We start from the raw sequence: 16668 nt of genomic DNA, 5'->3' as shown, positions 1-16668 counted from the left end.
GGAACAGCCCCACAGAACCTAACGATAAACACACCCGACAATGATTTGCCTGCAGCCTGATCTAAGAAGAAATCATTATGAAGTCGATCGAATTTCTGGCAGAAAATTAAATAAGAGGCAGCATTTCCTACTTACGTTTTAGTTAGAGTCTATAATTAATTTTAGCATGCATTAAAACTCAGCAAAAATCTAATTTTGAAATATTATAAATTCCTATCAAGCATTAATCAACATCCTAGGATAGAGGAAACAGCAAATGCTTATCTACTTGATTAGCAAGTAGCTGCAGCCACCCAAATAATCTTAACGTAGAGCCAGCTGACATTGCTACGGTCTGCAATAACTACTTTGCAGCAAAGTTACTGAAGTATGACGAATAAGATTAGTTGTGCTTGAGAGTGTGGGGCCTAATGAAGAACACTTATATCAGGCATCCCCAAACTTCAGCCCTCCAGATGTTTTGGACTACAATTCCCATCATCCCTGACCACTGGTCCTGTTAGCTAGGGACCATGGGAGTTGTAGGCCAAAACATCTGGAGGGCCGCAGTTTGGGGATGCCTGACTTATATGCTACAAGAACAGGTGTGGGGAACCTTTGGCCCTCCAGATGTTGCTGAACCACACATCCCACCATGGGCTGATGAGAGCTGCAGCAACATCTGGAGGACAAAAGGTTGCCCAGCCCAGCCCAGCCCCAGAGGTTTTGCCTCCTCCACCACAACCACAAAACACCACAACCACCGACACCACCGTGACCACAGTCTCTCCATGGGATTCCAATGGCAACAAGTTCAGACAGCCACTTTTCTTAAAGCAGAAATAGTTTGCTACATTTATTGACTTCTGAAATGAATAAGGCATTTACTAAACATGAGGAAAAATTAAGCAGTGTTTTCTATTTTTTTATTTAAAAAAACCCAGCCTTCTAATTCCTTTTAACGCTTTTATTAAATTTTTACCCTTATCACACTCAGATGGCTCAGTCAGCAGAGCCTGGGTCTCAGAGTCGTGGATTCAAGCCCCACGTTGGGCAAAAGATTTCTACATTGCAGGTGTTGGTTTTAGATGATCCCCCAAGTCATCTTGGGTCCCTTCCAAGTCTACAATTGTGATTCGTTGCAACCTTCATAACTGAGGAAAAGAAATCACATAATCTTGTATGCTCGCTTTCCACTTGCATCTACTCTCTGTGGCAAACATTCCTTACAATGAACAACAAATGGCCTCTTTCTATAAGCAGTGAGGATTTTAAAGGTTATAGCTAATACTTTAAATTGGGCCTGGAAACATACTAGGAACCAGTGCCCAACTATTCCCTTTGTACTTTGACTGGAGATCTCAGCAGGATCAAAAGTCATGGTTGTATTATTACTGCTCCTTTACATTGTTTAACAAAACAATGGGTGTGTATTTCATGGAAGGGCAGGGGTGTGTCCTACTCCTAGGTCCATCCAACCATGACACCATTACTTTCCTGGCCTTACCATCAATAGATGTCCCATTATAATCCTATTCAATGTCCCATGACCAAAATAAAACCAAGCCGTATCCTCACTGTCTCCACGACAGGATTGCCTGGCCCTGAGCAGGACTCGGAGGGTAAAAGGGTCACCATGCTCTCCTTTCAAAGGGAACTGATTGCTATTTTGCTGGTGTGGTGCATGAAATGAAGGCAAACACATACCCAGAGTCCATTGTAGTCTACCATGCCACTGTACATAAAAAAAAATATTGGCTTCAAGTGACTCTCCACAATAGAGGCAGCATATGCAGGAGGCAGAGCCTCTTGATTCAGTAAGCTTCAAAAAATATTATGGACTTCAATAAGTGCCCCAGGGGTGAGGAACCTTTTTGAGCCCAATAGTGGGTCAACCTTTGGGGGGGGGAGGAGAACAGATGTCAACGATGCATGGATCAAGAGGCAAAATTGAGTGAAGGAACACATGTGACGCTTACTTTTTCAGAAGTTGCTACACATACTTTCACATGCCTATTGGGCATCACCATGGTAGGAAAGAGGCATTATTACAGGCTACAAAACACCCTAGCCGGGCAAAAGCACTCGGGGATGTTGGTGAGTGAGGCATGTGGCCTGGGGACAGACTCAAGGGCCAGAAAGACAGGCCTGGAGGGGTTTGGTTGTTTTCCCCCTGTAGGCTTGCGGGCTTGTTAGTTGACCTAATCTTTGAACACTCCCACTCACACAGGGGGGAAAACTCCACCAACACTGCTTTTCATGAAAAACATGCCAGTCTAGTTTTACAGAGCTTCCACTGAAAACCTCAAGGGCTTTCCCGCACACAAGGAGTCAAAAATCATGCCCCACCAATCATTTTTCTCTTTCCACTTGACAGGCCCACAAATCCCCACAAATACAGATACTTCAGGGTCTATAATCCAGCCATGTGCCTAGATTAGGAATAGAGCAGGTTTTGCTGTGTGTGGTTATGCAGGAGAGCTCTGCCTGTCCCTTTCCCAGTCCCTTGTACTAGATTTGTGCAACAGAAAGAGCACCGCCTCCATAAGGACATAAGCAGAGCCTGAAGGATCAGACCAGTGGCCCAACTAGTCCAGCGTCCTATTCTCACAGTGGCCAGCCAGATGCCTGTAGGAAGCCTGCAAGCAAGACCTGAGCACAATAGCACTCTCTCCCCTCCTGTGGCTTCCAGCAACTGGTATTCAGAAAATGGAGATGGGAGAGAGAAAGGCAAGATAAAAGGTTTCACAAATAAGGACACATTTTACAGGCAGGGGACTAGGAAGAGCAGATTTCGCACCGATGGTGTTTGGCAGGTGCCAAGAGCACTCCTGTGGTGGCACGCCACTGCAAGGAAAGGGTTTGACTCATATCACCACCTGGAATTTGCCGTAAGACTTCTGCCAGAGAGCCTCTGCTGAAGCAAAATTGACAAAGGGCTTACCTAGACTTTCCTTGGGAGCCTTGTCAGATTCAACTCTCACCACAATATTATACAGCACAAAGAACACACCACTTCCAAATGATTTAAAAACCAATTTACAAGTGAGTGTTGTAACATGCCATGGCAAGGCAGGGGTTTTTTTTGGGGGGGGGGGGGGAACTGTGCCATTTGTAACTACAGTGGTACCTCGGTTTATGAACACAATTGGTTCCGGAAGTCTGTTCATAAACTGAAGTGTTCATAAACTGAAGCGAACTTTCCCATTGAAAGTAATGGAAAGTGGGTTAATCTGTTCCAGACGGTCCGCGGGGTACTTAAACTGAAGCGTTCATAAACTGAAGCGAACTTTCCCATTGAAAGTAATGGAAAGTGGATTAATCCGTTCCAGATGGGTCCGCGGAGTACTTAAACTGAAGCGTTCATAAACTGAAGCATGGGTGTAATTGGTTCCGGAAGTCTGTTCATAAACTGAAGCGTTCATAAACTGAAGCGAACTTTCCCATTGAAAGTAATGGAAAATGAATTAATCCGTTCCAGATGGGTCCACGGTGTTCATAAACCGAAAATTCATAAACCGAGGTGTTCATAAACCGAGGTTCCACTGTAGTCACATCACACCCAATAAGGGTTTTGTGAAACTTGCGTAACTATACTCCATATAGCAATTTCAACAGAATCAAGTGATCTACCTAGGGAGAAACATCCCATTTGACCTGGAACCAGACAAACTTGACCTCATGTTTATTACAAAAGGCACAGGATCCAAAGACTCCTGTGAGCACCCAAGTGCTGTCATAAACTCATAAAAACTTGTGCTTCTCTTTTTCCATCCAAAGCTACTCAAACTGCATCAGGTGTCACTCCAGATAGTCCTCAAATCTGAAAGCGACTTTTGGGGCAGCATACTTTGGCCACCTCATGAGAAGAGAAGAATCCTTGGAAAAGACCCTGATGTTGGGAAAGATTGAGGGCACTAGGAGAAGGGGACGACAGAGGACAAGATGGTTGGACAGTGTTCTCGAAGCTACGAACATGAGTTTGACCAAACTACGGGAGGCAGTGCAAGACAGGAGTGCCTGGCGTGCTATGGTCCATGGGGTCACGAAGAGTCGGACACGACTAAACGACTAAACAACAACAACAAAGGGAGCTGGAAACTTCAGAAACCCAGGTTTATAAATTAATCTCACTTTGCATCCTCTTTGATTCCACCCACGTTCTGTTAGATGTTGCCTGTTAGAAGCGTAACTCAGAAAAAAGAATCACACTTCAAATGTTTTAAATTCTACTTCCTCTAAAGCAAACAAAAAATAAGCCCAAACTTATTTACATAAGTATAAGCCTTTAATTATATTCCATGCCTTTGTTGTAACATGATTCAATGTGAATCATATCCAATAAGGTTAAAACAACCAGTGTGGCAGATCTTTGGGGGTAGTGTTTTAGTAAATAAGCTGCTAGCTAGCCAAAATTCCTGTACTGCAACATTCCCTTGGCTATTTCAAAGACAATAAAGGTCTCCTTTTGTTTGTGTAATCACAATTTTTGAATAAAAACACTTCAGCTGCTTGGAATCAAGGTGGAGACATTTTATTACCAACATCTTCATTCTGTTTCAAAGCTCAAAGTTTTCATCAGCTGTTGACAAGCATTATTCATAAACTGAACAAAATCCTCTAAGGAAACAAAGGGTTGCTGTTGCTTTTTTAAAAAAAGAAAGAGACTAAAGTACAGTAGTAATTATAAAGGCTTTGTAATACACAACTAAATTTCCTTATCTGAATGATAATGTTCACAAAGTAGCAGAAACCTAAAAGACAGTCAAGTTTATAGTCTTGAATTTCATTTCTAAATGTTAATTCACACTTCAGCAATGCTGGTATGGGAGAGGAATTATGCCATTTGTCCAACCACAAGGAAACAGCTACCCTGCCGCTATGATCAGCCAACCTTTTCAGTGTTAGCTGAAGATAGTTCCTCATTAGCTTTTGATGGCTAGAAGATGTTTCTTTGATGAACATTTCTGATTAGCTGCTATGTTGCGCACACACCACACATTTAAAGCACATCCTCTTCGCCCAAGAAATCTGAGTAATGTAGTTTACCTTTCACTGAGCTACAATTCCCAACACCCTTAACAAGCCACCGTTCCCAGGATTCAGAGGGGAGAGTGTTGCTCTAAATGTATGCTGTGTAAATGGGCTATGACACACCCCACATGACCAGCGTTGGGGGTTGGGGATTAGAGAAATAACAAATTGGGAGTTATAGAATGCAACCAGCAAAGCAGAAAACTGTGTTTGGTAAGTAGCTGGCAGGAAGAGCTTCAGGGCAGGTGTGGGAAACCTTTGAACCTCCAGATGCTGCTGAACTACAACTCTTATCCTCCCTGGCCATGGTCCATGCTTGCTAGGCTGATTGGAAATGCAAATTAGCATCTCCAACGATCTGACCTTGTTGTTGTTGTTGTTGTTGTTGTTTAGTCGCTCAGTCGTGTCCGACTCTTCGTGACCCCATGGACCAGAGCACGCCAGGCACTCCTGTCTTCCACTGCCTCCCGCAGTTTGGTCAAACTCATGTTCGTAGCTTCAAGAACACTGTCCAACCATCTCGTCCTCTGTTGTCCCCTTCTCCTTGTGTCCTCCATCTTTCCCAACATCAGGGTCTTTTCCAAGGAGTCTTCTCTTCTCATGAGGTGGCCAAAGTATTGGAGCCTCAGCTTCAGGATCTGTCCTTCCAGTGAGCACTCAGGGCTGATTTCCTTAAGAATGGATAGCTTTGATCTTCTTGCAGTCCATGGGACTCTCAAGAGTCTCCTCCAGCACCATAATTCAAAAGCATCAATTCTTTGGCGATCAGCCTTCTTTATGGTCCAGCTCTCAATTCCATACATCGGAAGATCTGACCTTACAACAAAACAAAACCCTGAAGTGGCTGTCCCTGAAGCTCTTATTGTTTGAGGAAGTAGCCATACAAAACAGTATGACTCTGACATAAGAAACTCAGGAAGCTGCCTTACATCAAGCCAGGCCATGGACCCATTTAGCTCAGTATTATCAACACCGGCAGCAGCTCTCCAGGGATCCCAGAGGGAATCATCAGGAAACTCAACCCTCTGGCTATGCCAGAGATTGAACATGGGACCTACTCACACAAAGCATGTGCTGAATCCCTGAGGTATTATAGAGAAACAGGCACAAAGTGGGAGAAAAAGAGAGAACCACTTACCCTCTCCAGAACTATTCCCAACAGCGATCCAAGCAGGTGGAAAATCTTCATGAGCCATAGCTAGCATGACATCATGATCCAGGGACTGAAAATCCTCCTCCATTAAACCAAACCTGCTGAGAAGTGTCTGGTGAGTGGAGGGAGTGAGGCAATCAGCTTGGCTCATCAGAAAACATGCTAACTCATAAGCTGTGTCCCGTTTGAAAGTGACAGATGCCAAGCCCAGAGTCACAAGTACGCCTTCTTTTGTGTACATGACCACAGAGACAGAAACATTTTCCTGTTCTCCATGAGCTGAAAAAAAGTGCAAGAAATATTAGCCATTAAACACTCAATGGTTTCAGAAGATAGACAAATAGATTCATTCCTACACACTGTCTTAAATAATGGAAAGTTAGACTTATCATGAACTTCCAAGCAGGAGAACAGGCAAGAAAGGTTTGACCCATCCTCTGGTTGAAAGCAGGGCCAGCAAGTCTGATGTCCTTCCTGAAAAAGAGACCTAGATCCCCAAGGACCTCATTATTCTAGTTTAGGCCAATAGAAAGAATAATGGGTGGTGTAAAAACATCTGGGAAAAGATTTATAATGAGTTGAAGAAAATGTTGAAAAACACATTTATGAAAAAAACCAGAAGCCTTTTTACTTGGAATAATAGGGGAAGAAATTCCCAAAAAGGATGTTATTTTCTTTATGTATGCCACGACAGCAGCAAGAATATTAATTGCAAAATATTGGAAGAAACAAGAACTACCAATTGTAGAAGAATGGCAGATGAAGATGATGGACTTTATGGAACTCGCTGAACTGACGGGTAGACTCCGAGACCAGACAGAGGAGACGGTGGAAGAAGACTGGAAGAAGTTTAAAATTTATTTAGGGAAACATTGTGGTGTATAAAAATTTGAATTTCTATGGGGGGGATTCTTATTAGGCAATAGGGATGAAAGTAGATGCTAGAAAGAAAGTATAGATGAATTTAATATAGTTGTTTTGATGTAAAGATATGGAGATAGTTTTGGGGAAAGTTTAAAAGAATGTTTAGGAAACTGCTAAAGGAGATTAGAAAAGGAAAACGGTTAGGGGGGACTTGGGGAAGTCCCAGAAACAATGGTTTGAAGAGTTAGAAGAAAGTTAAAATGATTATAGGTACTGTTATTGTTTGTGTGTTTTGTCTTTTTTGGTATGTTCTTTTTTCTCTTTTGATGTATATTTCCTTGTTGTTGTTGTTGTTGTTGTTGTTCTTTATTTTTGAATGTATAAAATCAATAAAAATTATCATACAAACAAAGAATAATGGGTGGTAGAGAGGGCCCACTTACAACCTCTTCATGGACCAGAAGGCCAATGTGGGGAGGAGGGGTTGGACTGCTCAAGTCAAACAAGGCAGCTACAACTGAGGTGACAAATGTTCCAGAGTCTCCCCAATGGCAAGCTTTTACTAGTGTGACAGGGACCTCTCCTGCAAGCCGCAATTCCTTAACATCCTCCCTTTCCTGGGTCTATAAGCAGACAACTGCAGGAAAAGGTGCAATGAAGTTGCAGAATCCTTGGAAACGAGGTCCCAGGGCAGAACATCATACAGAAATGCATTAACCCAGGGACAGGAGACTTGTAGCCCACCAACTAGTACCGGAATACAACTCCCCTCATCTTTGGCCTTGCTGGCTGGGGCTGGTGGGAATTGGGATCCACAACACCTGGAAGGACATCCCTGGGTTAGTCCATTCTCCAGTCAGAGGTGGAACAAGAAATTATAACGTCCCTTCTGTGGAAGTGGCTTCCCCCATATCCAGTTTTGTTTTGTTTTGTTTTGTTGTCTTAGCCTTCAATGAGAACAGGGACTCTTTGTTGTTCTCAAACAGTGCTTAAGAGTGAAGTCAGTATTTTTTTTCAATATATTTTTTCCATAACAAAAGAAATACATTTAACACACATACATTACATTCTACAAATCAATACCAAAACTCCGCTGAGCCTGTGATTTCCTTCCATCTCTACTATTGATTTTCAAATCCATACTCAATTTACAGCTTTCCTAAGTTCGTCTCTAGCCTTTGTTTAGATTGTATACTTCTCTTACTTATGGTTAGAGATTCTAAAGTTTATAATTGCAGGTGTTATAACAAGCCTGTCAGCATCTTCAAATCTTTGTCATAATTTTTTAAATATTCAATGAATTTACTCCAATCCGTTGAAACCTCCAGGCTCTTTGGACCCTTATCCTTCCGGTCATTTTTGCCAGTTCCGAATATTCCAATAATTTTGTTCTCCATTCTTCAATTGTTGGTATGTCTGTTGATTTCCATTTCTGAGCTAACAAGATTCTGGCTGCAGTGGTGGCATATAGAAACAGTTTTTGGTCTTCTCTTTTGATCTCATTTCCTATCAGTTCAATTAAACATGCTTCAGGTTTGTTTGTTTGTTGGAAAGTGTATTGCAGGGGTCCCCAGACTTACCGGGCTTTGGGCCGGTTCCCACCGCGCCGATTGCGCGACGGGCCGGAGGGCGGGGGAGTGTGCGCCCGTGCGCATGCGCACGGGCGTTTACTGGCGCGGCGGCACGCTTCCAGGTCGGGAAAAGCGTCGGAAATCGTTTGTGCGCATGCGTATGGACCTCCCCCGACCCGGAAGTGCACCAGAAATGACCTCTTCTGGGTCGGGAGAGGCCCATACGCATGCGCACAAAGGATTTTCGGCGCTTTTTCCCGACCTGGAAGCGTGCCGCCGCGCTGTGCGCCGTAAGAGCGGCCCCAGCGGCGAGCGGCGGGGGTCATCGCGGGCCGGATTGGGAGGCCAATTGGGCCGCATCCGGCCCCCGGGCCGTAGTTTGGGGTCCCCTGGTGTATTGTAACATTTTTTTTAGTTCATTATAAATTTGTTCCCAAAATCTCTTTACTCTGTCACATAACCACCACATATGGTAGAAATTCCCTTCCTTTACTTTACATTTCCAACAACTCTTATTTTTCATCCTTTGTGAAGTCAGTATCCCCACCCAGTTTCTAACATTTCTAGCTAGCAGGAAAAGGGAGGGTTTTTTTGGATTTTTTTACTAGGGTCCAGATACAGAGGGCTCTCTGCTGCAAGGTTCATGAAGGGCTCCTTGCTCATTCATTCTTTAATTTTGTTTTCATACTGAGCAAGCGCAAAACTTTGTACTCAGCACAAAGTCCCATCTTTTCCTTTAAAAAAAACACAAGAAATGAATAAATCAAGTTTCTATCCTTTAAGACTATAACAATATGCTTTAGAGTATGCAGCCAATGCTTAGGGCAATGAGAGGCAGTGGAGAGAGCAAGCGGAACACATTTTTCAGTGGTTTCAGGAACTGGGTCCTCAATGCCTCAATGCTTTCTTTTCTCCCAATGATTAGCAGAAGCAGCATAGGTTTTATAAGATTTGTAAACCCATTAACTGAGTTTGCAAAATGCATGATGCAAACTGAGTAAAGAGCAACCAAGAAACATTTGAAATCAATGTGTATTAAGCCATGATTAAGAGAATTCTGTCAGGTATTTTGATTTCATAGATTAAAGCAGGCTATAGAAATATGTCTTGCTACAGGTGTGAGCTGTGCTTTTTTCTGGGGGGGGCGGATACAGGGGTACGCATGCCCCTAAACATTTTGTGAATCTAAGTTTGGCCTCATTGAGGGGCAGTATTTCAATATGAATAGGACAATGAGAGTACCCCTAAACATTTTTTAGAAGAAGAAAAAGCACTGGGTGTGAGTATGTAACCAAGAAGCATGCAGAGCACACAAAAAGTTGCAGTAGCAAGGAGGATGCTTGCTTCAGATAAAGACAAAAGCACCTTCCTCTCCTTTGCTCAGCAGCAGCAATTGCTGAAGAGCAAGCCAACCAGCTCCAGGCAATAGGAGGCTGTCTAGCCATCCAAATCAGAACTCTGCCTGCTTCTCGGCTCACCACCACTGCATGAGGCAAGCGAGGGCAGAGAAGCCTTTCCTACGATTGCTTCAGCCAGAGGTACAGGTGCTGGAGAGGACAACTGAAGCCAAAAACATCATTTGTTGCAGTTATACCCTAAGCAGCATGTATCACACTCAAAGCCTACCTCTGAGTTGTTGTGAGGATACAGAGATGAGCCACGCATTCCCTTGGAGGGATGATAAGAGCAGTATTCATAGTAATAAATCATATACTAGAAGCAGTACTTATTATCAGTATTATTATTATTAATAACAACAGCAACCAGATTTGCCGGTTTGCCATACACAAACTGAGTGAAGTGGAGTTTACCACAGGGACTTTGCTATGTGAGGAGAAGCCACAGCACCTCTTTTTGTGGCAGCTCCCTCACTGCCTTAAGGCTTCTGTCACGGTAAACATCAAAACATCAGAATTCACTGGCTATCCCTTGCAAAAATAAAAACACCGAGAAGACAGTCAGAATGTGTAGTATAACTGCAAGACTCACCTGGAATAATAGATTCAAGGGACTTATCGGTAACGTGCTTGGCTAAAACCACATGTCTCTGGATTGAGCCACTGTAAACAAAGTAGAATTCAGCATCCTCCGGGAGATTTTTGTCAAATGTTCCATATATAGTGCTCTGTCCCTAGAAAATGAATGCAACTTTGTTGAGCTGTATCATAGAGTATACATCTGCTTTTCTTTCAAACCTACATCATGAAAATTACCACCCTGCTGTATTCTTATGAAAAGTGTGGTCTATAAATATTTAAGTAAATACATAAATAAATAACCTATCAGTTCAAAGAAAAGGTAACGTGTGAGGTGGCAATATTCTACTTTGAACTTCTACTGATATCATCGGAAAACTCAAAACACTTGCTTAAATCTTTCCTATTGAAATCAATGGGATTTCAGATAGATTATGCCCCCTCATAGGTAAACAATTTTAATTCAGTTCAAACCAATTCCTGCCACTGTAGTTCAAAGCAGATTTTTTTTAAAAAAAAAGTTAAACACATATAAACAAGTAAAAACAATATGTTGGCTCACCTAATACAATACCTTCAGCATATGCATTTATATATCAAACATATTAGATTTATTCCAAATGATTTGATTAAATCCTAAACATTTTGTTGATACAACTTGCGATCGCTGCTTTTATATTAACACTTCTGAATTTATGCTAGTTCTAACAGAGATCAACCCACACATCTTCTAAGCAACTGAAATTAACAAGTCAAGACAAGCCCTTCATGCAACAATAAAGCACAGTAAAAAATTTATTTTAAAAAAAGAAGTCAGAATACAACAGCAAAACATCTGGTATATTTTAGGGAGGAAATTTAGATGGAACTGTGTTTCCTTAAGGCTTAAGGGAAGAACTGCTTGCTTCACAAGGAGTTCCTGGTTGCTACAGTTACTTTTAATAAACCTCAGACAGAATTGTCCTGAAGTGACTGAAGCAGCTTGGTCAGGAAAACAAACTGCGTAAAGAGTTGACAAGGCTTTCACTGTTAAAAATAACATTTTAGCACATCCATCCCAAGACAGTTCTCCTAGGTAAGGGAAGGGGAATTTGTGGCTCTTCCATTGTTCTTGGGGTACAACGCCCACCATCCCTGACCATTAACCAAGCAGGCTAGGGCTGATGGGAGGTGGAGTCTGGGCAACATCTAGAGCAGCGTTTCTCAACCGGTGTTCCGCGGCACACTACTGTGCCGCGAAACACTGGCTGGTGTGCCGCGACGAGAAGGGCGATTTGCACTGTCACGTCGCTGACCCGCCGGAAAGGAAGCCGGCTGGGTCACGACGCGAGGCGAGCGCCCGCGTCGTGACCCGGCCGGCTTCCTTTCCGGCGGGTCAGTGTTGTGTATTGGCGGCCGCCAGGCACGTGACAATGCAAATCGCCCTCCTGGGGAGGAGGAGGCAGGCGGGGAAGGCTGCGCAGGGCTTCCCTTCGCCGGGCCAGAGCGGCGGCGGCTGCCTGGGGCGGCTGGGAGGGGGGTGGCGGCAGCTGCGCGCCCGCGTCTGCCCGCCTGGGGTCTGTCCCCGCTCGCTCCGCAGGCTCTGCGCCTGGTGGGTCCGCCTGGCTACCGCACAGAGTTGGTGTGCCGCGGGATTTTTTTTCATAGAAAAGTGTGCCGTGGCCCAAAAAAGGTTGAGAAACACTGATCTAGAGGGTCGCAGGTTGCCCGTGTGTGCTGTAGGTCAATGAACCAGAAAAGAGATTTCATGAGAAACTTAAGGCAAAACACTAGCTTGCATTTCAATCCAACAAGATGCATAGCTACAGCAACACAATGAACTGAATGCACTGGTACAGTCATACCTCGGTTTAAGTACGCTTCGGTTTGAGTACTTTCAGTTTAAGTACTCCGTGGACCCGTCTGGAATGGATTAAGCCACTTTCCATTACTTTCAATGGGAAACTTCGCTTCAGGTTAAGTACGCTTCAGGTTAAGTACAGACTTCCAGAACCAATTGTGTACTTAAACCGAGGTACCACTGTATTGCTATTGTGGCATCATGCCTGAGGCATAGGAAATAGATCCATTTTGTGATACACCCCAAATCTATAATGAAATCTCTACTAGGATCAACCAAAAAGTCACAAGCTATCAAGGAGAATGTTGAGCAAAATGAGGGAGAGGAAGGGAAAGAGCAAAAGATGCTAAAGCAGTCTTAACATGGAGAGAGTTGGGGGAGTTGGGTGGACTTAATCAGATTAGCCTCTGCTATGTGATAACAAATTTCGGGCTGCACAGCCAGCTGTTGGGAGAAACAATCTTGGTAGATCCCTCCATTTTGGGAGAATATTAAGCTTGGTGGGATCCATTTCCACCATTAATTAGAATTGATCACATTGGATGTGTATCAGTACTACATAATTGTGTTTTGAACATCCATGAAATCCAGACCATCTTCTTGGGTGTCCTGGTAACATCTGGTTAAAAATGCACCACATCACATTACTGCATCCAGAGTTTCCAGGCCTCTTCCATGAAACAGCATATCAAATAAGTTGAAGCAAAAAAACCCCCAAAACAAACTGTGAAGATGTCACATCTTGCCACCTTTAAAAGTTTACTGAAGAGATGCAGGTCAGCAGCTGCCACAGATTCCTTGCAATATGTAATTTGGGCCTGAGGCCATTGGATGAAGTAATCAAAAACATGGTGCAAAGTGCCACACCAAGGCAACACGCAGTCACAACTGCAGTTTTTATCCAAACTTGGTCACGCAATCTCATTTTCTATCTGTGTATGATTTGGGAATAGGATGCAAGTCCACTAATGGATAATGAATCAGACCCAACTCAGGAAATGATGGCTGTAAACTAGTGCAGAGGATACCAATAAAGTACCGTAAGCCTTTCCTAGTACGTGTCTCAAATACGCATCACTAGAGTGATTCTTCATGCGCACTGTACCTGGATGTTAATCTGTGGAGGAGTGCTTTTTCACCATGGAAATTCAAAATATTCTGCGTGAGTGTGCGCACGCGTGTGTATAATTTGTGCATCTTAGCTTTCCCACACCAGTTTGCTGTTTCTTTGCAAGCCAAATGGCTATAGCTTTGGCACTATTTTTGTTTGGAAAACAGCTTTTTTCAACTTTCTAGTAAGAGAGCTATCAGGCAGCTAATTAGATTTGTCTATGTAACAGCATCATCAAACACAAGCAAAGCTAATTTAGTGGCATTGGATACAATCACATGCCATGGTAAACCACAGTTAATATTTTCTGTTTGCACCTTTCTTGACTGTTGATACAGTTTTCTTTTTGGGTTCTGACTGCTACAGTTGCTGAAATTCTATATACTGTAATGAGTATGACTATCTGAATGTGTGTGGGGTTTTTAAAGGGTTACATCTATATTCTGAATCACTTTGAGATTCATAAATGAAAAGCAGTATGTAAGTTTTTAAAATAAGCAAGTAGTGCCACTCTGAACACTACAGGACACTTTGCCCAACGCTTCCCCAAACCTAGAGTCAACCCTGGGCACCTCACTAATAAATATAGGCAATACATTTCCCAAACATCATCCCACAGTGGTACATAGTTAACTGGCATACGTAACTCAACTGCGGTTCTTTTTGTTTTCTAGTAAGTGCTCACAGGATAAACACTAAAGCACCACACAATCATTTCAAATATTAACCCCTCCCCCCCAAAAAGAAACACATGTGGAGCAAATTATAAAACAACAGAACAAAAATTAAGTACAGTGGCACCTCGGGTTACAGACGCTTCAGGTTACAGATGCTTCAGGTTACAGGCTCCACTAACTCAGAAATAGTACCTCAGGTTAAGAACTTTGCTTCAGGATGAAAACAGAAATTGCATGGCGGCGGCAGTGGGAGGCCCCATTAGCTAAAGTGGTTCCTCAGGTTAAGAACAGTTTCAGGTTAAGAACAGGCCTCCAGAACAAATTAAGTTCTTAACCTGAGGTACCACTGTAGCAGTTTATATCGAAATTCCTACAAGTATCTCATAAATGCTGGCATCTGGCATCCAAACAATAGTAATAAAAGACTTCCATAATTAGAATGTATGTGTGTGATATGTGTGTGTGTTTGTTCCTGGCCTGGAGGTGACACCTAACTCCATTTGTGTCAATCTGACACACCCTTGCACCTGGAACCAGCTTTTCCCCCACATCTCCTTCATATCTGTGTTTATACACAGGAAAAGGCTTTTGAGGCTTACGGGTGAGCAGAGCACATCCTGCCCCTTTACGTAAGAGTACTGCAACTGTACTTCATGTACAGTGATACATCCCAACCTCATGCGCTCCAGATTTTTTGGACTGCAACTCCCATCAGCCCCAGCCAATGTGGTCACTGTTCAGGGATGGAAGGAACTGCAGACCAACGCTTCAGGCTGAGAGAGCCTGATCTAAATCATATTCAACTCCCTGTTCTTGCCATACCTGTTTTAACACCACCTGCACCTCCTGAGGTTGTTCTGTATTCCCCTCAGGACTTCTCTGGGCCAAAAGAAAGACTCCTACAAGTAACCATCCAAAGTAGCACCTTCTCTCAAAGGAACCTGCCATTTTCCCGTCCTTCTGCCCTTGGCAGCCAGATGGGTGATGAACAGGGAATGGACCTTCTTGGTTGTGGTGCCTTGTCTGCAGGGAATTCTACCCACAGAGGCTCACCTGGCAATAACCCTCATTGGCTTTGAAGGAACAGGAGACAACAATTTTATCTATTCTAGGCCAATAATCCAGCCCAGTATTGTCCACTCTGACTGGCAGCACCTCTTAGGGGGGGTCTCAGGCACTAGGAGCTACCTAATCTAACCCTTTTAACTGGAAATGCCAGGAACTGAACCTGGGACCTTGGCTAGCTTTTTCTGAAAAGCGGGCAGTAGGCCAAATAAATTTGGGAACCTCTGGACTATATTATCTTCAGAGTCCCTTCCCATTCCACAATTTTATGATTCTATTATTATGTTGTGTCTCAAGGGGTCCATTTAAATCTCTCTGGATCTACAAATTCAACTGTGCGGAACCCCACCAGTTCAAACTTTAAAAGGAAAGGAAAAGTGGGTTCAGTACAGTCAGCCCTGTTGCTGCTGTTGTTGTTGTTGTTGTTGTTGTTGTTAACTGAGTAACAACAACACAGCCTACCCAAATTCCCAGGGTGGCTTACAGATTTCAAAACCAGAAGAATCTAATTAAATTAAAATTAAAAGACCAGAGAAAACTAAAAGGGTTTTGCCTGGGGCTGAACCACACTGAAGTAAGCACCAGATGAGCTTCCTTATGAAGAGCATTCCACAATTGGGGCACCACCACTGAGAAGGCCCTTTCCCTGGTAAAGCACACCACCATGACCACATGTCTCAAAAAGCAAAACCCTGCATGGTCCAGTTTCTTTCTTTTGCTTATGATGAGATGTTGAAGCTCCGAAAGGAACAAAAAATTAATAACAGCAGCAGGAAGTAATAAGGCAGAGAGCGCCCCTTCTCCTGCCTCCTGCTTCTGCTTGGTCTGATCAGTGTTTTCCCTTTCTCCCTGCTTTCTCCAGTTTCACACTTTGTCTTGATTTTATCATCATCAAGTCTCCAACTGTCTCAGCTGGCATCTGCTTAGGATGTGACCACCTGGTTTTCATTCAGCTTGGCTACAAAGACTGGATTGGAACTGAATTGTGTACACTGGGTTTCTGATGCAACTTTACTTTTGAGATCATAACAGAGTCCCAAGCCAGATCTTGATACATCACACCTCTGTTATAATTAAATTATAATTAAATCTGAGCTCCAGGCAAAGTAATTTCAAAGGCTGAGTTTAATTGAGAACACTCTTTGAAAGTGATAAGTCTTAAGAAGCCTATTGACATCTTCCTGCTTGGGGGGAAAAAATCACATAGTCACAGAGATTGCTGTCGCAAGGTCTTCCCAGATCTAGAATAAAAAGTTTGCAATGCCTAGCCAGATGAAAACACAGAGAGTTTGCCTTGGCCAAACATATTACCTGGAATTTCAAAACCAGCCAGGGACAAAAGTGGCCTTCCAAGTTTTAGGCTTAACAACAGATGGGCAAAATCTTTCAGTATTCGAT

General features: G+C 43.2%; 1 protein-coding gene across 2 annotated transcripts in view; it reads right to left on the bottom strand.

Annotated features, from left to right (window-relative positions):
• ARHGEF28 (Rho guanine nucleotide exchange factor 28) overlaps positions 1-16668 on the bottom strand; it is a 143415-nt gene that overhangs the window by 102607 nt on the left and 24140 nt on the right. For both annotated transcript variants that reach the window (XM_035099489.2, XM_060280226.1), the window contains exons 3-4: positions 10591-10732; positions 6152-6445 (exon numbers count right to left, since the gene is read on the bottom strand). In XM_035099489.2, coding sequence (XP_034955380.2) covers positions 6152-6445; positions 10591-10732 — 436 coding nt within the window. The remainder of the gene's footprint in view (positions 1-6151; positions 6446-10590; positions 10733-16668) is intronic.

Source organism: Zootoca vivipara, chromosome 11 (assembly GCF_963506605.1).
Source record: "Zootoca vivipara chromosome 11, rZooViv1.1, whole genome shotgun sequence".
Taxonomy (NCBI): Eukaryota; Metazoa; Chordata; class Lepidosauria; order Squamata; family Lacertidae; genus Zootoca; species Zootoca vivipara.
This window is presented reverse-complemented; position numbering and strand designations above follow the sequence as displayed.